The sequence below is a fragment of the Passer montanus genome, unplaced genomic scaffold (genome assembly GCF_014805655.1).
Source record: "Passer montanus isolate IOZ18808 unplaced genomic scaffold, ASM1480565v1 scaffold119, whole genome shotgun sequence".
Classification (NCBI taxonomy): domain Eukaryota; kingdom Metazoa; phylum Chordata; class Aves; order Passeriformes; family Passeridae; genus Passer; species Passer montanus.
Window position 1 is genome coordinate 1,438,089 of NW_024358611.1, and position 21,914 is coordinate 1,460,002.

At 51.6% G+C, this 21,914-nt stretch overlaps 1 protein-coding gene across 1 annotated transcript; it reads right to left on the reverse strand.

Annotated features, from left to right (window-relative positions):
• Positions 1-382: 382 nt before the first annotated feature.
• FAM167A (family with sequence similarity 167 member A) lies at positions 383-20,241 on the reverse strand. Its single transcript, XM_039697648.1, has 3 exons — positions 20,080-20,241; positions 12,102-12,645; positions 383-3,076 (listed from the first exon to the last, which is right to left on the reverse strand). The coding sequence occupies exons 2-3, from the start codon at positions 12,477-12,479 to the stop codon at positions 2,813-2,815; spliced, it is 642 nt and encodes a 213-aa protein (XP_039553582.1). The 5' UTR covers positions 12,480-12,645; positions 20,080-20,241; the 3' UTR covers positions 383-2,812.
• Between the last annotated feature and the right edge of the window lie 1,673 nt (positions 20,242-21,914).

A 21,914-nucleotide genomic window follows, 5' to 3' on the forward strand; every position in this document is an offset into this window, starting at 1 on the left:
TTGCTTTCTTTCCCATACTTTTTGTCCAAACACACCATACGTGCTCCAACCTTATTTTCTTCCTATCTCTTCTGGACTGCCATGTGGAGCTGATGGGCTTGAGTGGATACAAAAACCTGCCAGGAAAAAACCTGACATCAAACATAATTTTTTTGTTTGTTTGTTTTCTTTCCCATAGGTTTTTGTCCAAATGTGCTCCAACCTTATTTTCCTCCATATGTGCTCCAACCTTATTTTCCTCCCATCTCTTCTGGACTGCCAGGTGGAGCTGATGGGCTTGAGTGGATACAAAAACCTGCCAGGAAAAAACCTGGCACACCTGTAATCCTGGAACACACCATCCTGGTGCTTCCCCGACACAGTGAGAGACCAGAGGCAGAAATCAATACAGACAGAGGTTTTATAATTAAAAAATTGTGCATTTTGACAAACAGCTGGCAGTTACACTCATCCCTCTTCCCCCTTAATGCAGAAAATACATGTCTGGAACCCAGACGTCTGATTTTCTAATGCCACGTGTAATGACCCACAAAGACTGTGCTTGAATTAACCCCTATTTTGGCTACCAGACAAGAGCCCAAAGGCAGGCCCACCCTGTACTCGACTCCATTTGGCCCTAGAGAGAACCAATCCCCCTTTCCAAGGCATTATTTTCATGGAAAAGACACCATTTCTATCTTCTGACTGAAAACGCCTCTGAAAATCAACATGTGGGACACAAAGTGATTTATTTTTATGAAAAAAGTAAACAAAGAAGAATTTTAATGAGGTGGGGTTTTTTTTCCAAGATGTCCATGGGGAAGTAAGGCTGTTCCTAGTAAACTGAACGGCACCATGGCTGGTTGTTTTGTCCAGAGGGCCAAGTGACAGTCTGGTCACAACCCAAATAAACTTTCCTCACCTGGGGAGCACAAGATTCAGCACCCAGGCGTGGTGCTGATGGTATAGATAAAGCTCTGGTGCCTAAAATTCCTCCTTCCTTAGCAGAAAGAAAAGATACTCAGGGAGCTTTGGAGTGGATGGGGAGGCACCACCAGGGGTTGTGGGGACGGAGGGCAGATCTCAGCTCAGAGTCCCCAGCCCCATCTGTGACCCCCTTGATTCACCCCTACCGTGCAGACCTGTGGAGGCACGTGAATTATTTGTCTTCTCTGCACCAGCCTAAAGCTCCCTGTGGCACCCCAGGTCTGGAAGCCTCCTTGCATCCTCCCAGGCACGTCGGAGTCTCGCCGGATCCCGGTTCCCGTCGCGTTTCGGAACAAAGGCGCGAACCCAGCCCGGAGCCTCGCGGGAGAGGCGTCCTGCGGGCTCAGATGCACACACACAGCGACTGACACACACACACACAGAGCTCACGGACAGCTACAGGCACATCGACACAGCCACAGCTTCCAGAGCAGTGGGATTGCTCCTCCTGCTCCTTCCCAGGCCTGCTCAGCCAAGAGCTGCCCCTGCTCGGGCACGTGGGGAGGAGCAGAGTTGGGCTGAGATCCTAGAATGGTTTGGGTTAGACAGGACTGTAAAGATCATCTGATTCCAACCCTCCTGCCATGGGCAGGGACTCCATGAGCAGGATTGTTCCACTCTGACAGGGTCAGGAGTGGGGTGGGCACAGGAGGGAGAGCCTGAAGGCATTCATGCTTGATCTGCACTCTCTTGGGTGCCAGGTGTCCCAAAATTACCATGGCAAGACCTTTGGAGTCCCTTGCTGGGCAGCACCAGAGATCTCTGCCCCCCGTGCCAGGTACAGGCAGCCGTGTGCACTGAAAGGCAAGAAAACACAGCATCCATCTCACATTCTGCTGGGCAGGGAGAGAACCCCATGTGTTGCTGCAGGTCCGAAGCTCATCACAGCAATTTCTCCCTTTAAGTCCCATTTTGAGTTCATTACCCAAAAGTCCCCTTTCTCCTCTTGAAGTCCCTCTCTCTGACGGATGTGTGCTGCTACAGAGGATCCAGGGTTTGCTGGTGCTGCTATTGGGGGTTGTCAGCCAATTGATTTCTCTGACAGGAAACGTCCTGAGTACAACATTTCCTTGTTTTCAGGGTGAACCACAGGGTTCCTTGTGGCTGACAACAGGATCCAACAGGATCAGAAACGTGTATTGCTCTGGATATGACTTCCAGGGCACACAGGAGACTTCTGGTCAGCTGGAATCTCTGAATGTGCCCATGCTGAGTCCATCATCGATACCACAGGCAAAATGAAGTGGTAGTGCCCTGGACTCTATGAGCAATCCCACAAACACATCTTCTCACCACTTCCTGGGGCTGGTACCATTTAACCCACAGTCCTTTGCTTGGCTCCTTCCCACTGGAAATCAACTTCCCACCTGAAACAGCTCCATGGATCCCACACTTGGAGCAGCAGAGGCTGAGGGCTGGTGCCCAAGGGGACATCCATGGAGGAGAGCAATGTTGCTCCAGCCTTGGAGGAGGGGAAGGGGAAGGGAAGAGGGATTTTTCTTTGTGGCTGATTTTTGACCCCCTTCTTTGATTTTTGAGCACAACCACCCACACTGAGCTGCGTCCTGTGGGAGGAAGAGGAGGAGAAGGGACTTGGCAAAGGAGCTGAGTGCATGTGTTGGGTCTGGATGCTCTCCAGGCTTCTTCCACACAGGTCCTGCCTTCCCCATGAGATCCCCAGGCTGTTCCAGTGCCAATCCCCACGCTGCCACCAAGACCAGCTGCAGGTTCCCTGTTTGCTCCCGTTCCCTCTGCTCCTCCTTGGCCTCTCCTCACCCAGCCACGAGGCAGAGAGAGCCCTCTGCCTCTTTCTCCCCCATCCTTCCCTCTCCTTCCCCCTCCCCGTTCAGCACAGCGAGAACCGGCGGGAGTTGATGTTCATCTTGGTGACCCCGATGAGCTTGAGGGGCGTGGAGAGGCTGAAGGAGCTGACGAGGGGGAAGTCACAGAAGAGGTCGGCGAGCTCGTCCCTCTCCTCCAGCTCGTAGGTGGCATCGTTGAGCATGCGCTGGTGCAGGTGGCACGTCTGCTCGATCTTCAGCTTGTTGATGTCGCTGCGCAGCCGCATCAGCTGCCTGGCCAGCTGCTGGTCCTGCAGGCGCATTTCTGCCTGCAACGGGGAGGGAAGAGGGGTTTTAGTGGCAAATTCGCTGCCTCCCTGCTCCAGGCTGCACCAGATGGTGGGGAATGGAAAGATGTTGAGGTGCTTGGATGCGTCCAAGAAGGGCGACAAGGCTGGTGAAGCTTGATGCAGCTCAAGCTACGTCAGGGAAGGTATAGGTTGGATATTAGGAAAAAATAATAATAATAAAGTACTGGAATGCTCTTCCCAGGGAGGTGGTTGAATCACCATCTCTGGATGTGTTTAAAAAAAGACTGGACATGGCACTTGGTGCTATAGTCTAGTTGAGGTGTTAGGTTGGACTCGATGATCTTAGAGGTCTCTTCCAACCTCATTATTCTGGGATTCTGTGAAGGGTCTGGAGCACTAGCCCTGGTAAAGAGGGGCTGGGGGGGCTCAGTCTGAAGAAAAGGAGACTCAGGGGAGACCTCATCACTCTGCACAAGTCCCTGACAGAAGGTGCAGCAAGGTGGGGGTCAGGTTCTGCTCCCAGGGAACAGCAACAGGATGAGGGGACACAGCCTTAAGCTGCTCCAGAGGAAGTTTAGGCTGGACATTAGGAAAAAGTCCTTTCATAAAGAGTGATTGGGCATGGAGTGGGCTGCCCAGGGAGGTGTTAGAGTCAACATCCCTGGAGGTGAGGCTGAATGTGTCATGGTCAGGTTGACAAGGTGGTGTCATGTCATAGGTTGGACTCAAACTCAAAGGTCATTTCCAACCTAGCTGATTCTGTGTACTCATCTAGAGGTGCTCAGTCTGTGAAGGAGATAGGGATCTTCCAAGCCAGCAATGCATCCCAAAAAAATACCAGCTCAGGATGGGGAATTTTTAACAACAAGAAAATCTGTGCCTGCTCATGTTTTCAGGAGCACCAGGAAAGTGGAATCAAAGCTGTGCCAAGGCTGTTGGCTTGGGTATCTGTCAGGCTTCAGAGCCTCCATTTCAACATTAAACAAAGCCCAAATTAATTTTGCTCATAAGGCAGCAGCCACAGGGAGACAGAGCAATTAGAGGTGGAAAGGACCAATTAAAAGAACACTAAATAACTGATCCCCAAATACTCAGCCTGGGTTTCTAGCCTGCAGAAATCAGAGCTGGCCCATGACAGAGTCCACCTCGTCTGTGGCTTATTTTATCTCAGTAATTTGAAGTGGCTCTCAGGATGGGACCTCCATGGTTTCCCACAGGACACAAAACTACAACCTCCAAGCTAATGATCTAAGTGTTTTGGAGGTATTTTTTTCTCCCCTGGCACCTGGTTTGGGAAGGTGGAAGATTCAGAAGTAATGAAAGAAAAGAGGTCTTTTATTAGAAAAAAAATTCTAGCTCATAATTAAGAAAATTCATTGCCAGTTCCATTTGTAGTGAAGGAAGGAGTGAACACTTGGTGTGGGAGTCAGCCTGGCAAACAGGGGAAGGCAGGGCTGGAAAAGCAAAGCAAGACAATTCCCACTTCCCACCCCACTTCCCTCCTCACAGAAAAGCAACAAAACCACAAAAGCTACAAAGAGAAGAAGGTGGGAAAGAAGCTGAACAGGCTCACAGGAGGGGCTGGAACAGGATGATCTCCAAGGCCCCTTCCAACTCAGCCAGTTCTAGGAGACTGTGATTCTACATTTTGGGATAAATTTCCCTTTCCTGGATTTTAGCAGCATGGATGTGATCAGACCATATCAGTTTCCCTCCAGGCTGAAAATTAGCTGCTCAGTTTGTGGGTACAGACACAGCTCTGGAGGAAGGGGGTAAATTATTCCTGGCTGGTGGCTTGTGCATGAAGATGCAGGAGGGAAGGGAGGAGGGAAAGTTTCCCCTGAGAGACCCCACAGAGACCCTGGTATTCCTACATGGGACCTTTCCATGACCCCTTTCCAAGGGCTGCTGTGAGGAGGGTGTGAACCAAAGCAGCCTCAGGGTTACTTTAGCTTGTGCCATAATCCTTCCTCCTCCAGGCAAGCAGAGAATCCCAGAATGATTTGGGTTGGAAGAGACCTTAAAAATCATTCAGTCCCACCCCCTGCCATGGGAAGGGACACTTTCCACTGTGCCAGGTTGCTCCAAGCCTCATCTAACCCGGCCTTGGACATTTCCAGGGATGGGAACTTGGGCAAGGGCCTCACCACTCTCACAGGGAAGAATTATTTTCTAATATCTAAATCCCTTCAAACCCAAACCATTCTATGATTCTCTGACACTACAGAGGCATCCTGGAGGACCTTGTCTTATGCTCCCAGACAGCAATAAGACTCCAGCTTGGCTGTCTGGAGAGGATTAAGTCACCTTTGTACCAATCTCTGAGTGAATCTCTCTCTCTCTCTCAGGAAATCTCTCTCAATTTGTTGGCAGGGTTGTGGTAAATTACCTTTATCAAAAAAAACCCACTATTTCCTCTCAGACCTCATAACCTGTGCCCCCAGCAAAGCAATGCCATTTGGCAGTTTTTATTCTTCCACCTGAGCTACAATAAAAAACCCCAAACTATTCTGTTGGTATTTTGCCCTGTCTCACAACAAATGCTGACATTTTATCAGGAGGTGATCACAGGTGTTATTGAAGTGACCCTGGGTCATTCTTTCTTCTTGGTGTATCAAGTTACCTAAGAAATGCCAACAAAGGCTTTCACTGAATATTTGGAAGAATGTGGGATTAAAAAAGCCTCGGATGTCAAAAAAAAAAAAAAAAAAGAAAAAAAAAGAAAAAAGAAAAAACCCCAACATTTAAAAGATAATTATGAGGCCATTGTGCAGAGAGCTGTGAGTTATTGGTGCTTTTTTTTTCTCTTGCAAACCAGCTTTACAGTTTTTGACTGCTTCTTGTTTTCCCTCTTTTGAGGAATCTGTTTGATTTCACACAAGCTGGAAGGCAAAGCCCTCTAGAAAATAAAGATAAGGAACAAAGCCTGGCAGTGGTTGACTAAAACCATGTGGACGTGGCACTTGGGGACATGGTTTAGTGGCAGCCTTGGCAGTGCTGGGTTAAGAGCTGGACTCAATGATCTTTGAGGGCTTTTCCAGCCTTAAGAATTCCATGTTTCTATGAGAGGATGATGTGCACAAGGAGGAGATGGAAGATGGGGTGAGGGCTGTCACTGCCTGTGCTCCTTGGAAGGCTGCCTTGTCTTCCCAAGGGCTTGGGAGTTCCTAGCCTGGTGACAGGTCCTGTGGAGGCAGCTCCGTGGGGTGACAGCTGGGCAGAGGGTGGAGCATGAAAACTGAGCTGCTCTGCAGGGCATGAACTCTCACTCCCCACACTCATCCCTGGGGCTTGGCTTGAGATGCAAACCCCCTGCCCTGCATCCATGGAGTCCCATTAAACACTGCTCTGTTCAAACCCCCCCAGAATATTTAATGGAATTTCAGCCAGAACCCAGAAATCCTCCTTCTCCTTCCCTTTCCCAGAGGCTCTGCACAAATACTAAAGCCATTCCCCCCGTCCCATGCTGAGGACCAAACAATCACTGGAAAGGATGAGTGATGTCCCTTGAAAAGCAGCGTTGTCAGGCCAGCAGAGCCCACAAAGCTGCCTGGCAATGAATAATGGGATTACAGGGGCCACACCACGGGAAGCCGTGGGGTTTTTGGTTTGCAGAGTTCACCCACGAGGTAACTCCACACTCCAGTTTATCCGTGTGAGGCAGCAGCAGGATCCCACACACGGATGCAGCATCCTGGAGAAACCTGTGGGGAGCATCCAGCAGAAGCCAGGCTTTTGATTTCCTTTGATCCTCTCATGGCAAGGGCAGGAAGAGCCTTAGGTGTGTCTTGCTCATGAAAACCAACATTTTAACACATTCTGCCCCAGCTGTTTCTCACCAGCATGGGTGGGGAATGTTGTAGAAAAGGACAGGATGCCACATTGAACCTCCAGGCTGGAAGGGGGAACAAAACTCAGGCCCTTCCTGGCAGTAAAGCAACTGCTGGATTTAAATGCACAGCTAGACCACCAGATCTTATGAATCTAGTGGGGATTTTCTGCTTGGATTGAGCCTCAGAGTCTCCCAGGGATGTTTAACAGGGGTGAGAGAGAGAAAGCTCTGGACGTATTCTTTCCTGATTTCCAGTCTAGGTGGCTCATCCTAAATAGCTACAAGCAATTGCCTTCAATTTTGTCTTCAACAGAGAGGAAGACCAATAATTTTCCCATTTCCAGCAGTCCATCTTTTCTCTGCATTGCTTTTGAGGGATTTTCAGCAGGCAGCACCTCGAGGCATGGAGATGAGAAGCTCTGTGAGATTTCCCTCTCTTCCCAAAAGAGAAGAATCCCATGGATAAAGTCCCAGCCTGGCCCATGAAGGTCAGGGGGATGGTCTGTGGAGAGGCAGCTGCTCCCACAGGGCCAGCCCTTTTTATTTCCAAAAGATCAAAATAAACTGAAATGTGAATTGGCACTTTCCTGAGTGCAAGCACAAAGAAGCGCAGGCCACTTGTCAGATCCTTGCTGAACCCTTCAAACCAGCCCACACTGTCTGTGTTTTGGTTTGGGGCTTCTTCAGAGGTGCTCAGATGCCACCCTGTCATGGCTAATTTTAGGTGCTCACGCCCTTGTGGTGCAACCCACAGCCTCAGATGAGTTAACCCAGATCCTTCTGGAGTGCCTGGGAGTTCTCCACCACCACCAGGAGAGCTTTCTTTGCCAGCTGGACCATGTCATGGGTCCCAAGTCTCACTCTTCCTCAGAGTTGTTTAGGCTGTGTTGGCTCCCTCTCTCCCCAAAGCAGTGGCTGCACCAAACTGACCCTTGGGGATGCTCCTGTTCCATAATAAATCCTAAACTCTTCCCTAGTTTCAGCAATTTAACAGTGGAGGTCACAGTGTCACAGAATGGTCTGGGTTGGAAAGGACTTTAAAACTCATCTTATTCCACCCCCTGCCATGGCCAGGGACACCTTCCACTATCCCAGATTTCTCCAAGCACTGTCCAGCCTGGCCCTGGACACTTCCAGGGATCCAGGGGCAGCCACAGCTTCTCTGTGCACCCTGTGCCAGGGCCTCCCCACCCTCATAATGAGGAAATTTTGTGCTGCATTGTTGTTTAAATTCACTCAAGCACTTGTTCAGCCAATATGGGTATCCCAAATGGAAATAAAAGCACTTAATATTTAATTTAAAGGAATCTGACTGACAGGACACAGGTGTTTTATGATTTCCCAGGAGGGCCCATCAGAAATGTGTGTTCCTTTTCAAGTCTTTCCTGCATTCTGTCTCACACCCCTCAGATTTCAGTGCCAAACTGGTGAATTTGAGATAGAAAACTCATTTTTTCCTAAAAGGACAAAGTTAGAACTGTTCTAAGATGTCCCTGTTCACAGGGCTGTACTTTAGCCATACTTAGGAGGGAGAGGACTTTGAGTGAATAATTTTATAACTTGTAAAACCTGGCAAATTTCAGAAGGAAAGAGCAAAGTGTGACCCCTCCAGCCCTCGAGTCTGTCACCATCCCTGGGCTGGTGATGGCTTTGCTCTCAGCACAGATGAGGAGCTGCCACACTTGACAGTGCAAAGGCAAACACAAGGGCAGAGAAGAGGCAGGAGGAGCTGGGGAGGGAAATGCTCCAGCCCCAGGGCAGCTCAGCACGAGCTGAGAGCTGCAATTTGCTCCTACACCTCCACAGAGCCTCTCAGCACAAAAACAAGAGCAGTTTGCATGTCTGAATCAATCAGTTTCTCGGGGCCAGGTTCTCAGCAGGGCCCAGCTGACGTGGCTGGCTGGGTTTGTGTCAGTCCCACAAACCTGGGCCTGGCACGGGTCACGCGAGGTGACAGGCCCAGAAAAGCAGATAGACAATAAAACATTGTTGTTTTTTTTTTTTTATTTTGCTTCAGTTCTCAATGTGAGCAGCCTGAACCTGGCTGAAGTCAAATCAGAGCAGACTCTGAAGACACAGAGGAAAATTTCTGCATTAGATGATGGCTTTTGTGTGGGTTGGGAGTGACAAGAGACAGGGCAAGAGGAAATGGCCTCAAGTTGCACCAAGAGAGGTTTAAATTGGATATTAGGAAAAAAATTCTTCAGCAAAAGGATTTTCCAGCCCTAGCACAACTGCCCAGAGCAGTGGAGGAGTCCCCATCCCTGGAGGGATTTGGAAGCTGTGTGTGTGGCTTGGGGACATGGTTTAGTGCTGGCCTTGGCAGTGCTGAGGAGTGGCTGGACTCGATCTTAAAGGGCTTTCCAAACCTAAACCCTTCTATGATACACCAAATTTACTCTCCTGCCTCTGCTGCTTTTGGCTGGGATAGAGTTAAATCCAAACCTGGGTGGTCCTGTACAAATTGCCTGATGGGAACAGTCCCCAGCATGTGCAAACTCCTGAAGCTCCAAGTGCTTGGCAGGAGCTCCCTGGGACAAGTCAGAACCATTCCAGGGTGATGCAGTTGAAACAACCCAGCCTGAACACGCTGGGAGCTGTGGTGAGGGCTGGGGGTGATGGAGCTGCACACTCTGCATTTCTCTCCCTAAGGACAGGGCTGCTGCACTTCTTTCCTGCATGGAAAGAATCCCCACATTCACCAGCTTTTGCCCCTTCATTGGCTAGGTGAACCCTACAGACCCTAAATAACCTCATTGTGGAATCACAGAATCATGGAAGGGTTTGGGTGGGAAGGGACCTTAAAACTCATCCTGTCCACCTTGCCATGGGCAGGGACACCTTCCATTATCCCAGGTCACTCCAAGCCCCATCCAGCCTGGCCTTGGACACTTCCAGGGATCCAGGAGCAGCTACAACTTCTCTGGGCACCCTATGGCAGGGCTTCACCACCTTCACAGGGAATAATTCCTTCCCAGTATCCCATCTAACCCTGACCTCTGGCAGTGGGAAGCCACTCCCTGTGTCCTGTCCCTCCAGGTCGTTGTCCCAAGTCCCTCTCCATCTTTCTTGTAGGCTCCTTCAGGAACTGAAAGACACAATTAGCTCATCCCAAAGCCTTCTCCAGGCTGAGCAATCCCAATTGTCTCAGCCTTTCCTCACAGCAGAGCTGCTCCATCCCTCTGCTCATCCTGGTGCCTCCTATGGACTCCTTCCAGCAGCTCCAGGTCCTCCCTGTGCTGGGTCAGCTCTGCAGGTGGGGTCTCACCTGAGAGGGGCAGAGGGGGCAGAATCCCCTCTCCCCTGTCCCCTGCTGCCCACACTGGGGGATCAGCCCAAGGTCTGGTTGGTTTTTGGGCTTCGTTCTGCTGTGGAACCTTCCTGATGGCTTTGCTACCACAGCGTGAGGAAAGGCAAGGAAAAATCTTCTCTGTGTTGGGATCTTTGGAAGCTTGTTCCTTTACTTGAGAAGAAACTGCATTTCACCCTTGAAATGTAATGTGAAATGCACCTTTTGGTTCCAGCACCATGTGATGGGATGGCCTGGCTGTGCTCCCTCTGCCTGCTGGCAGCTCTTACCCACACTCGTGCCTCCAGCTCAGCTTTTTCACCCTGTGGTCAGTCAAAAAATTGCTCTCTCTTTTGGGGAAATTGTTCTAAATTACCAGTCACGTCCAGATCCAGCAAAGACCGGTATAATTAAGTGGCTGGGAAATGGAAAGTGAGGAACAATTAGGGTTTGCTTGGCCTTTTCTGGTCTTTAATTCAAACTTTCAGTTTTTGACAGATGGTGGTTTAGATACCACACCCGAGTTTAAGGGGTAGAATCAGACTCTGACACAATTTGTACTTCCATCATGGGCAGAGATTGAAAGAAAACCCCAAATCTTTTAAAATTCAGGGTTCTGAGAAGGAAAATCTGCTTCTTACTCTCTTTGATCATCTTGAGATTTGGGGTTTCCATCAAGTGTGAATTTAAGATTACACCCAGATTCAGGTCACAGATCTGGAGCTGAGGCTCTCCAGAGCACTGAGGGGTTGTAGGGGATCATCTCAAAGCTGTTCCTAATAGTTCTGAATTCCTGAAAGCATGATCCTAAGAAACCAAGTCACCAAAGTGCAACATCCAGAGCCACCTCTGTAAATAAATCCTCAGGGGACCAGGGGAGCTGGGTGAATGCAGCAACAGAAAGTTGACAAATCAACGTTATCTGAAGCAAAAGTCACAAAGAAATCTTTAAAACTGTTATTAATTTTTGTCAGAAGTTTTCCTCAAAGATTTCAGTGTTTCTCAAAAACAGTGTCTGCACAAGAACATTTTCACAAGCGTTGGCCACAAGTGATGTCCCAGCCCCCGTTGCAAATATTCCTGCTGGGACTCACAGGCAAAACTCCAACTGGGCAACAGAAACAAAGCCACGTGTCATGAGTCACTTCCAGTGTTTTGGGCCAAATAATAAAGAAATTTCATGCCAGTGATGAGAAGGGAAGTGTGTTTTTGTTGTCTGATTGATTCTACTCTTGTGAAGAGCACCTGAGCTCAGTCTCCAGCTGCTCTGACAGTGACATCCCCCTCCTATCAACCTCCAGAGAATCACAGAATACCCTGAGCTGGAAGAGACCCACAAGGATCATCAAGTCCAACTCCTGTCCAACAGAACAACCCCAAAATCACTGTATGAGCCTGAGAGTGTTTTCCAAACATTTCTTGAGCTCTGTCAGGATTGGTGCATCCCCCTGGGAATTATCCCCAGGCTGTGCTGACTCCTGAGCTCGGCTGGGAGCTGGGTCAGGCCCAGGATAAATTTGTGCCAAAAAAACCATGATAGCAAAGTGACAGAGAAAAGGTGGATTCCAGCCCTGGCTCTCTGGATTTTCCTAGCACAGGTTCCTAGAAAAGACAAAGCATTTTTGTTCCCTCCTTTTCTGTGAAATGTCCAGCACAGAAGCACCAGAAATAAACAGATGGGGGGATGACTGAAATGTGAACAGGGTTTGAATCAAGAAAAAAGCAACAGAGGATGGGCCTGGAAGAGCCAGGTGTGGCAAACACAATGAGTGATGGAAAATACAATGACTGATGGAAAACACAAGGACTGATTGTTGCCTTTCCACCTGGGGCTGAAGGCAGGTGGCAACAAGGAGTTTCCCCACTCTTTCATTTTTATCCCTCTTGAAAATCTGTGCTAACAGGGACAGGCAATCACTTACCAGCTCCTTCCTGAGCCACGTCAGAGCTTCGTCGATGCTCTCAAAGCCACCTATCCTCCCTGAGGTGACAGTCCCCTTGTCCTGGGCAGGGCTCCCGTTGAGGTGCAGCTGCACCTTCCTCATGGGGACAGTCTCCCCCGGGGTCTTTTTGGCCTTGGTGGCCTCATCCTCCCTGTCTCCCTCTGACTGGGGGCTCTTCCAAGCCTGCTCCTCCAGCTTTGCCTTCCATTCCAAGTAGGAAGGGCGCCTGGTCTCCAGTCTCAGCTTCTCTGTCAATGCCTTGAGGGTCCTCAGGTGATCATCTGGAGGAGGAACCCCCCCCGAGCCAGCATCCGTGCTGTCCAGAGCCTCTTCTATTTGGATTTGGGGCACAGACATCCTGTCTGGGAGTCCAAAGGCATAGAGGTGGGCTGGAAAGGACCAGGGATGGAGATGAGAATGCTCAAGGTGTGACCAGGTGTCACGAGGGGCTCAGTACAGCTCCCTGGAGGACAGCTGAGGTGTGGGTCCCTCCTCAAGCACCAAACCAGCCTTGAATGAACACCTAGAAGAAAAAAAAAGGATTGGTTTTGAGAAGGAAAAAGGAGTGAGGAAAGTGAGACAGCTCTTGCTGGAGCAGGGGAGTGAGGGTTTTGGGAGAGGCTCAGTGCCAAGGTGCTGCAGGGAAGGGTGACCTCACCTCGGTTATCTGAGTGCTCTGGGGCAGGAACAGACAGGCTCTGGCTTTTAGCAAAGCTCTGGTTACCTACACCTCCAGTCTTAACTCAAGGGGCCACAGAAGGGTGGCCAAGGAGGCCAGGAGACATTCCCAGACCCCAAAGTCCTCTGGAGACAGCAGTGGCTGCTGCTGGATGTTGGGCTGTCTGGTTTTCTTGATCTGCCTGGCAAACCCACATTTCCCCATCTGGGCAAATCAGGCCCAGATGAAATAGAGCAACCTGAAAGAGGGCAAGCTTAGATTAAATATTAGGGAGAAATTCTTCCCTGTGAGGGTGGGGAGGCCCTGGCACAGATTGCCCAGAGAAGCTGTGGCTGCCCCTGGATCCCTGGCAGTGTCCAAGGCCAGGCTGGATGGGGCTTGGAGCAGCCTGGGACAGTGGGAGGTGTCCCTGTCCATAGCAGGGGGTGGAGTCTTTAAGGTCCTTCCAACAAACCATTCTGTGATTCTGCAAACTCAAACTTCTCCCAAGAGTTTGAGTCAAAAGGAGAACTGGAAAAAGGGACTCATTCTTCCCCACACCACACTTCCCTCCAGTTTAAGATCTGGGTTTAGTTCTGGGTTTGCTAAAGCTGCAGCCTGAGGATTCAGCTCCCTCCTGGCCCCCTGGCTCCAGTCAGGAACATGGCCCCAGCCAGGGGAGGAACTAACAGTGGGGCTGGCATGGTCTGGGCTCAGACACCCAGGGAGACTTGGACTCGTGGTTTCCATCTCTGGCCACGTCCAGTTTGTCCAGTAGGAATGGTCCCTTGTAAACACCCCTAGGTGCAGCAGCACAGAGAAGCCAGGACCTTCCTCCCCACTTCTCCTCCTGCCAGCACTCATGGAAGCTGTGCCCAAAGCTGGTCTGACAAACCCTGGGACCTGGAGGGGCAGAGAACTCCTCAAGAGTTAAGCTCAGGCAGCTTCCGTGTTCATTTGCCAGCAGGATCAGATAAAGACATTCTCAAGGTCGTGTGCTCATCTATAGCTGAGCTAGGAATAGATCCAGAGCTCTCCTCTGAACGTCAGGCACAAAACAAAACACTTTTCTGCTTGCCTGGTGAGGTGCCTGGAAAACCAGGCAGGATGTGTGCAGCTTCCTAGAGTTACCCAGCCATTCCTCTCCCTGCCATTTCCACAAAGGCATGTGCAGCTCTGAAATCCAGACCATAATTACGCCTCTCCAACCTTTTGAGTAAGAAGATTCAATTTAAAATAAACACTGAGTGAGAGTAAGACTTATCCCGACAATTGTGTGGGGGGCACACGAGCTGGAGGAGGAGTTGTGAGTGTACACACAGACAGTGTGGGGGTGGAGGATTAGTCATGTTGTGCTCTCCTTCCTGCTCCTATTTATGTTAATGAGAGTTTTACAGGGAGAGGGAGCACACACAGACACTCTGGCTGGTTGAAGCCAACAGCTCTCGTGCCTGGAACAGCAACAATTTTCCTTCTTCTGTTGAAAAAGAGAAGGGAAAGCAGTGGGCTGCCCTGGTGGAAAGGTGCTCTGCAGGGCTCAGGGCATGTCAATGAATTTACCTTTCCTCCTGCTCCAGCTTCCCCAAATCAATAAAGAAAAACAAGTAATGACTCTAAAGACCTCGTTTCTGAGCTTTTTTCTCTGTTCTATGAGACCTCTGTGGAGATTGTTGAGAGTGGCCCAAACCCAGCAGTCCCAGAGTGCTGCAGTTTCACACTGGGCTGCTGGATTTGCTAATCCCCAGCAAAGATCATATTTTAATCATTTTCTGGATGCCACAGCTACAAAACAGAGCCCCACACAAACTCTTTTGTCCTGCTTTTCAGCATGTATGGAATCCTCAGGGTGGCAATGGCCCCTGGTATTTGAGCCCTGGGCACAGCTCAGTTATCATTTAGAGCATTGGAGCATGAAAACAGAACAGCAGCTTGGAGCATCCCCTTTGTCACAACCCTGCTGTCATCTCCCCCTCCCTGTCACCGCAACTCCCAGCAGCTTTGGAGGAGATTTGGTTTTTCTACCCTAAAAGCAGCATTGATTCAGCCCATCCTTCACTTTCTCTCTGGTGTAACATGAAACATCTCATTCCCTCTGCAGGGACACCCCCTAAATTGGCAGCATTCCTCAGCCTGTCCAAACTCCAAAGTGACAGAAGGGAGCCACCTCTAGTTTCCTATCAATATCTTGGATTTGGCTCAAAGACTTGCTGTGAAGAAAGAGATCTGAAAGTTGTAAGTGTGAGAAAAATGCCCTTGTGCTGTAACACAAACCCTGAGAGTTACCAAATTCCCAGGAACAAGCCTGCCTCTGGCTCAAATCCACATCCTCCCAGTCTCCCTGCCCTAGGCCTGGCTCCCCCTGGGCTGGCCTGTGTGAGGGGATTTAAGTGATTAATCCTTGATTTGTCTCATTATCACACCTGCCACAGGGAGTTTGTGCCACTCCTAATTAGGGGTAACGAGTTCAGCCCCAAAACAGGGTGAGGGTTTGCTCACACCTCGCTAAGAACCTCTGCTCAGGGGTTCCCCCCTTCCCTTAGATGAATCCCGAAAGCACAGAGCACAACAGGTCACTGAGACAGCAACAAAAAACACTTTAATTTCTTTCTTGTGTTAGGTTTCCACTGGAGAAGTCAACTGACCTACCCCAAGGGATCAGCAGAAGCACCAGCCGAGGATGGAGAAATAATAGGAATGTTAAACTGGGAGTTCAGCAATTAGCCCAGGAGGAGCTGTGGGGAGCAAATTATTCTTCTTCCTTCACTGTTCCTGGTGGACTGTGGGTTCCTCTAACACCATTTCTTATTGCAGAGGAGCAGCAGTGGCTGCAGGAGTCTGTGTTAGAGGAATTCTGCTCCTCTGGAGGCTGGGAAGGCAAAAAAGCCTCGATATGAGACAAAAGCTCAGCTGACAGAAACTTTTTTGCCCACACACACCACGGGTGACACTTCTGGCATGGAGCAAACAGGGCAGAGGCAATGCTTCAGGCTGTGAATGACCTTCAAAAAGCACCTCAGCCCCTTTGTGCCTCAGTTTCCCTCTCACAGAGAAGTCAGTCCGTGCACCTGGCCTTCAGGGAAAAAGCTCTGAGGGTTTTCAGAGATGTACAGAATTCACCTCTGGTGTCCCCAGCTCTCATCTGAGTGCTCGTGCTCACACTCCAGTGGGTGCAGGGATACACCCTGTGATCTGTGGAGTTTGGGATGTGGTTCCCCTGATCATCTGCTCTGAAGGTTTGCACAGGGGTCATACAGATACCCCCTGCTCCTACAGAGAAAACCCCTGGAGTAAATCCAACCTGCCAGCACCACCACCCAACTCTGCAGCTCCCAGCAGCAGAGGAGGACCCTGAGCCTGGAAAGGTGGGATGAAGGAACACCGAGGTGGGGACAGTGCCTGGTGTGCAGGGAGAGCTCTGTTTGCCTCCCTCCATGCACAGCAATGACACAGGGATGGGGTGGGGGTGACTGACCCCCCTGGAGGACTCTGACCCACCCTGAGTGTCTGCAGCAGGCTGGGAGAGGGGCAGAGAGGAGGAGATGCCAGTGAGAAGGGGTTGCCATAGCAATGGAGTACTCTGGCTGCTCACGGAGGTGGATGGATGTTCCGGAGCATCCTCAGGGCAGCAGAGACTCTGAGGCCTCAGGAATGGGGTGAGGGAAGGAGAGACCCATCAGGATCAACACTGCAGCTCCCTGGAGCTGGTGGTTCCCTTTCAGGGTGGTTGCACATCACTCATTCCTTTCCCCACGCCAGAATGAGCTCTGTCAGGAGAGGAGCTGCTGTGCTGTGTGGGTTTGGTGAGCTGGGGGTTCCTCACCCTGCCAGAGCCCCCCCATCCTGCTGGCTCTGCACAAGGGTCCTGCAGAGGTGGAGAACAAATCCCCAGCCACTCCTCTAACCCTGAGGAGAGCTGGTTTCCCTGGATTTTATTATTCAGTGTTTACCCATCCAGCTGAAATCCTCTCCTGCAGAAAACCAGCCTGGTCCCAAAGTGACCTTCAGCTTCCCTCCCTTCAAAAGGACAAAATCCCAGCACCAGGAAGATCTGCCTGATCCCAAGGAGCCAGGACACCCTCCAGGGCTGGAATTGGTGCTGTCAGGATCAGATGCTCTCTGCCTGCTCAGGATGGTCGGGACAGGATGGAAAGGGCTCTGCCCATGGAGGAGTCATGGCAGAGCCCTCAGTGACACTGAGCATGGTGCCCATGGAGACCTTCTGGCCATACTCCTGTCTCTGAGCTTGTTCCTTTCCCCATGGAAAAATGACAGCACTGATGGGACCAAAATGGGCATTAAAGGCATAGATGTGGACATGGCATTCACAGAAAAATGGGGAAAAGGGAAAGAGAAGGGCTTTCCATTCACATATGACCTGGAGCAAGATGAGGGTTTGCTCCAGCACATCTTTCTGCCCAAATGGCCTCCAGAAAGAGCCCTGAACACTGCAAGAGAGGAGGGGAGAGCAGTAGGGGCTGCAGAAAATCCACCAGAGGAGTGGAGAGATGCAGAGATGGCTGCCCCAGCCCTGGCAGTGTCCCAGGCCAGGTTGGACAGGGCTTGGAGCAACCTGGGATAGTGGAAGGTGTCCCTGTCCATGGGAAGGGTGGATGAGATTTATGGAAGGGGCCTCCCTTCCAGCCCAAACCATTTTGTGATTCTGTGAGATTAGAGGGGACCAGTTTGCACTCCCTGCCCCAAGGCACTTCTCCCTGGCTGATTTCCAGCATCACCAGCAGAGTCAGAACCTGTTTCAGTAAACACATCTGCACCTTCCTGCCCGACTACACCTCATCCCTCCTGCATCCCCCACACAGCTTCTAGCAGGCTCCTGAGGGGAGGGAGCAGGGCTGAGGCTGCTGCCTGCTTCAGGGGGACCCTTGCAGTTCCATTTTCAGACCAGTTAGGCTCTCCTCCATCAGCAGATTTCCAGGCTTTGTGTGGAAATCCTGCATGAAGAAGTGTTTGGCATTCCAGCAAACCAGTCTTCCAGTCAGCTGGAAGTAGCTGCAAACTGGGGAGCTGAACAGGGTCAATGCTTACAAACCACGAGCCCAAACCAGGTAGGATTCCTTTTAGAAGGAAAGGGATTAAGGAGCAGAAGTAAAGGCAAGTTTTCAGGCTCTTGGTGAAGTCACCATGTCCACCCTCAGTGTGTTCTGAGCTCTGTGGAGCCATGGATCATGGACAAGGGTTTCATCTGCACTCACTGCCCCAGGCTCCCTGCAGGTTTTGGAGCTGATCTTGGAAGTGGCACAGACAACCTGTTCCCAGAGATGTCCCCAAAGGACCTGTGGCTTGGCACAGCTGGTTGTTCCCCCTTTTTCCCCACTGATACCCCAGACACGGCCACGTTTCAGCAAGGACAGGCAGGGACCTCTGTCCCCGTGTACCCAGGGTAATGAAAAGGGCTGGGATTCCTTGGGAATGAGCCAGGGCAGGCTGAGAAATGCTCTCTTCCCAGGAGACTAGCACAGGGAGCTATTTTTTCCCCAGATGCAGCATGCAAGGGTGTGTTTTCAGAAAGAAAAAACCAACCTAACCTTTTTGTTTTGTTTTGTTGGGCTCCAATCTGCCCAGCGCCAAGCTCAGCCCCTGCAGGGACAACACCAGGGCCAGCTCCCACTGGAGACCCCCAGGCTCCAAGTTAACAGGATCAGGGGAGTGGGGTCAGCCCCTCGGTGACCCCCTAATCCCCTTTACATGCCCCCTGTCCCATCCAATTATCCAAACCGTGATCGTCCAACCTCTGTCCTCAGACCTGTCTTCTCCCAGTGCTGAGCTGCACCGTGGGATTTAATATCATTTAAGATCAGCTGGTTGCAAACAGACCCTCCTCTCCCTCCCCCCAGAAGGGCTACGCTGCTCTGAGGCTGATTATTTTTATTTATTTTTTTCTTTTTTTCCCCCTGCAGTGTCTCTGCTACATTTTGCAAACACCTAATGGCTGCGGGGCTGTTGCAAGCCCAGAGCCCGGCAGAAGCCGGATTCCTCCCGTTCTGCTGGATTTTTGTGGTGTACAGACACCCCCCCCATGAAGGATGGGGGGGAATTTAATGGGCACTTGAAGGCAGGGAAGAGCTGGGATGCAAAAACCAGCAGCAGTGCTGAAATGATGGCTGGCACAGAGCAAACCCACGGCAGCCAAAACAGGCTCGTTCCCGCTGGAAAGTGGGGAGTTCCTCGGATGCAGGGGACGAGCAGACAAAGCCAGAGGAATCAGCTGGGCACAGCTCCTCGCTGGAAGCCGGGAACTTGGTTTCCATCCATCCCCACCTCCCCCACCTCCGCCTCCGCTGAGGTCTCCGATGTGGAAAAGCTCCGGAGGGTGCAGGATTGTGGAATAACAGGGGGAGCACGGCAGGGGAACAGGGAGGGGTGTCCTTAGAGAGGTGTCTGTGCACGGAGAGGTGCCAGCCCGCCCGGAGCGGAGCGGTCCGGGCTGTGGGATTGGGATGGGGATGCTGCCCTGGTGAGCAGCACCCGGGGCGTTCGGGCTGGGCTTGCACAAACACTCGTGCTGGGAGGGGTGCGGGCTGGGGCTATTATTTTAACAATTAGCCCCAAGCTGTTATAAAGGGCTCTGAAGAAGTTCTGGCTGGGTTTTTTTTTTTTTTTTTTTGTTTTTTTGGGGTTTTTTTCGCCTCTCCTCGGTGTAAACGTGAGCTGCGAGGGCCAGACCCGAGCAGGTGGAAACCTGCTCTGCTCAGCGCACGGTGCCTGATTCAAAAACCCGAGGTAGCTACGCCCTGCGAGGCCACCACGCTCATCCCACCATGTCTGCACTGCACAAATCCACAAACCATTCCAGGTTTGGAAAGGTTTCCAGGGCTCCCGCACATCCCAAGCTGGGGGGGCAGAGGGAGCAACAGGTGATTGTCCCGAAACCCGGGCAGCCTGTCCCCTGTCACACCTCACCCTTGCGAGGAAAAATCCTCCTGGAGCGGGTGAGAAGCCCCTGGCTGCTCCCGGCTGGGAGCAAAAAATCCACAAACATCACGGGAAAGGAGGATTCAGACATCCCCAGTCAATGGGGAGCCATCTCCAGGGAATGTCGGCGGGGCAGGACATTGCGGCAGGGGGGACACTTTGCAAATCCCAGCCCCGCCACAGCAGAGCCAGACCAGAACTCGCCAGACCCCGGCGCTGAGCTGGTGGTCGCTGGGGTCCCCATCACATCACCCCTCCCTGCTGCTCCTGGGGTCCCCCCCAGCCCCGGGCAGCTCTCCCACAGCTCCCGTGCTGGGTGTCCCCAGGGTGGCTGTGTCCCCCCCGAGCTGCCACCAGCCCCAAACTTACCGGGGCTGGAATCAGAGAGGGGATGGCACGGACATCTCGGCTCCCTCCTCGCACCCAGGGTCCCCAACTTGGTGTTTGCAGAGCGGTGTCACCAGTGCCTCCCGGAGTCTGTCTCATCCTCCTCCTCTGTGTCTCGCTTCAGAAATCTGTGCGTGTGGTGGTTGGTTTGTTTTTGGTTGGTTTTTTTTTTTTTTTTCATTTAGGGGACTTTTTTTTTTTTTTTTTCTTCCCCAGCGGTTGCGTCAGGGCTGTTGCCTGGAGACAGGCGAGCTATTCCAGTTTGAGCTTTTCAGTGCCGATTTCCTCTCTCTCTTTCATTCATACCACCAAGCCCTGAACCTACCTCCCACCAAGCAATAACCCTGGAGAGACCTGGAAGGGAGGAGCTGCACAGCCCGGGTCCTAAACATCCTCCGGCACCCAGGAGAGGGAGGAACATCAGCGATGCTTTCGGCGTGGAGAGCAGGGATGGAGCGGTCCAGTGGAGGGCAGGTTCCCTCAAGGCTTGCAGGAGATGCCCGGAGAGCTGCTGTGCTCCTGAAGGAATCTGTGGCTCTTCCCGACACCAACCTGCTGGTGTCCTCATGCTGACCGTGCTTCTTATCATGGATATCAGCCCCCCTCCAAGGAGTTTGGGGTCCTCTGGCATTCGGGAGAGCTTTGGGATGGCGATTTCCAGGTGCCACAGCTTGCCCACTGCGTGTGCAGAGGGGAATTTTGCAAGGATGCATCAGCATCTCTGGGAAGCGCCAGGGTGGTGCCTCGGGGCTCCCTGGCTGGTACCATCCATCCCCGGGCAGAAACCAGTTTAGGAACCAGCCTGTGCCTGAATTTTGTGCTGGGGAAGCTCCTGTTGCTTCCACAGCTGCTGGGAACCATTTTAGCTGCTTCCGAGGAGGGACTGAGAGAGGCAGTGCCCGGCTCTGGCTGAGTGGGGTCCAGAATCAAAGGCAGGGGACAGAGGGGGTTTCCTTCCTTCAAAGAAGTTGGAGGTTAACCCCTCAAAGCCTGCCCAAAGCATCCCACACACCACCCATCTGGGGGCTCAGAGCCACTGCCCGCGTTTGCAAAGCTGGTGCTGCAAAGGGTTAAACCTTGGGCAGTGACCCCCAACCACCCAGGCCCCTTCCCGCATTCCCACATCCAGCTTTTGTGAGGGAAACCCCTTCACAGCCTTTTTATTCCTTTTTTTTTTCACCCTTCCCTTCTCCTGCCTGAACCATCCCCCCTGCCCCCCCGAGGGCAACGGGGAGATTTACAGCCCCTTCCAGAGCTCCAGCATGGGAGGGCTGGAGGTGGGATTTCCCACCTCCCCTCGAATGCCAGGGGTACCCCAGACCCCCACAGTAATTTAGAGGCTGTGCCTGCACAGGGTTTGGAAGTCTGGAGTGCAGAGAAGGGGGGTGCCCTGGATGCAGCAATGCAGATTCAGAATGAACAGCAGCATTTCCACATTTCTGATGAAAATGCAATTTTTCTTTTTTTTTTTTGCTTTGCCAGCATCCATTTTTTGTTAGATTTCAGATCTGCATATGCAAACTCAGCCTGGTGATGAGCTCTCACTGTGCTGCAGAGAGGCACCTGAAGGCTGATGATGATGGAGAGGCACCAAGGGAGATGGAAGAGCTGTTGGCTGCATGTTAAAAGTGTCTGACAAAGACCTACAGCAGCTTTTAGCAGCAAAAGGAACCCCAGAATCCCAAGAGGTGTCAGGTTGGAAGGGATCACAGTGGGTCAGCTAGTCCAGCCTCCCCATCCCAGAGCACAGGGCACAGGGTTGTATCCAGATCATTCTGGAATATCCCCAGTGAGGGAGACTCCACTCCCTCTCTGGA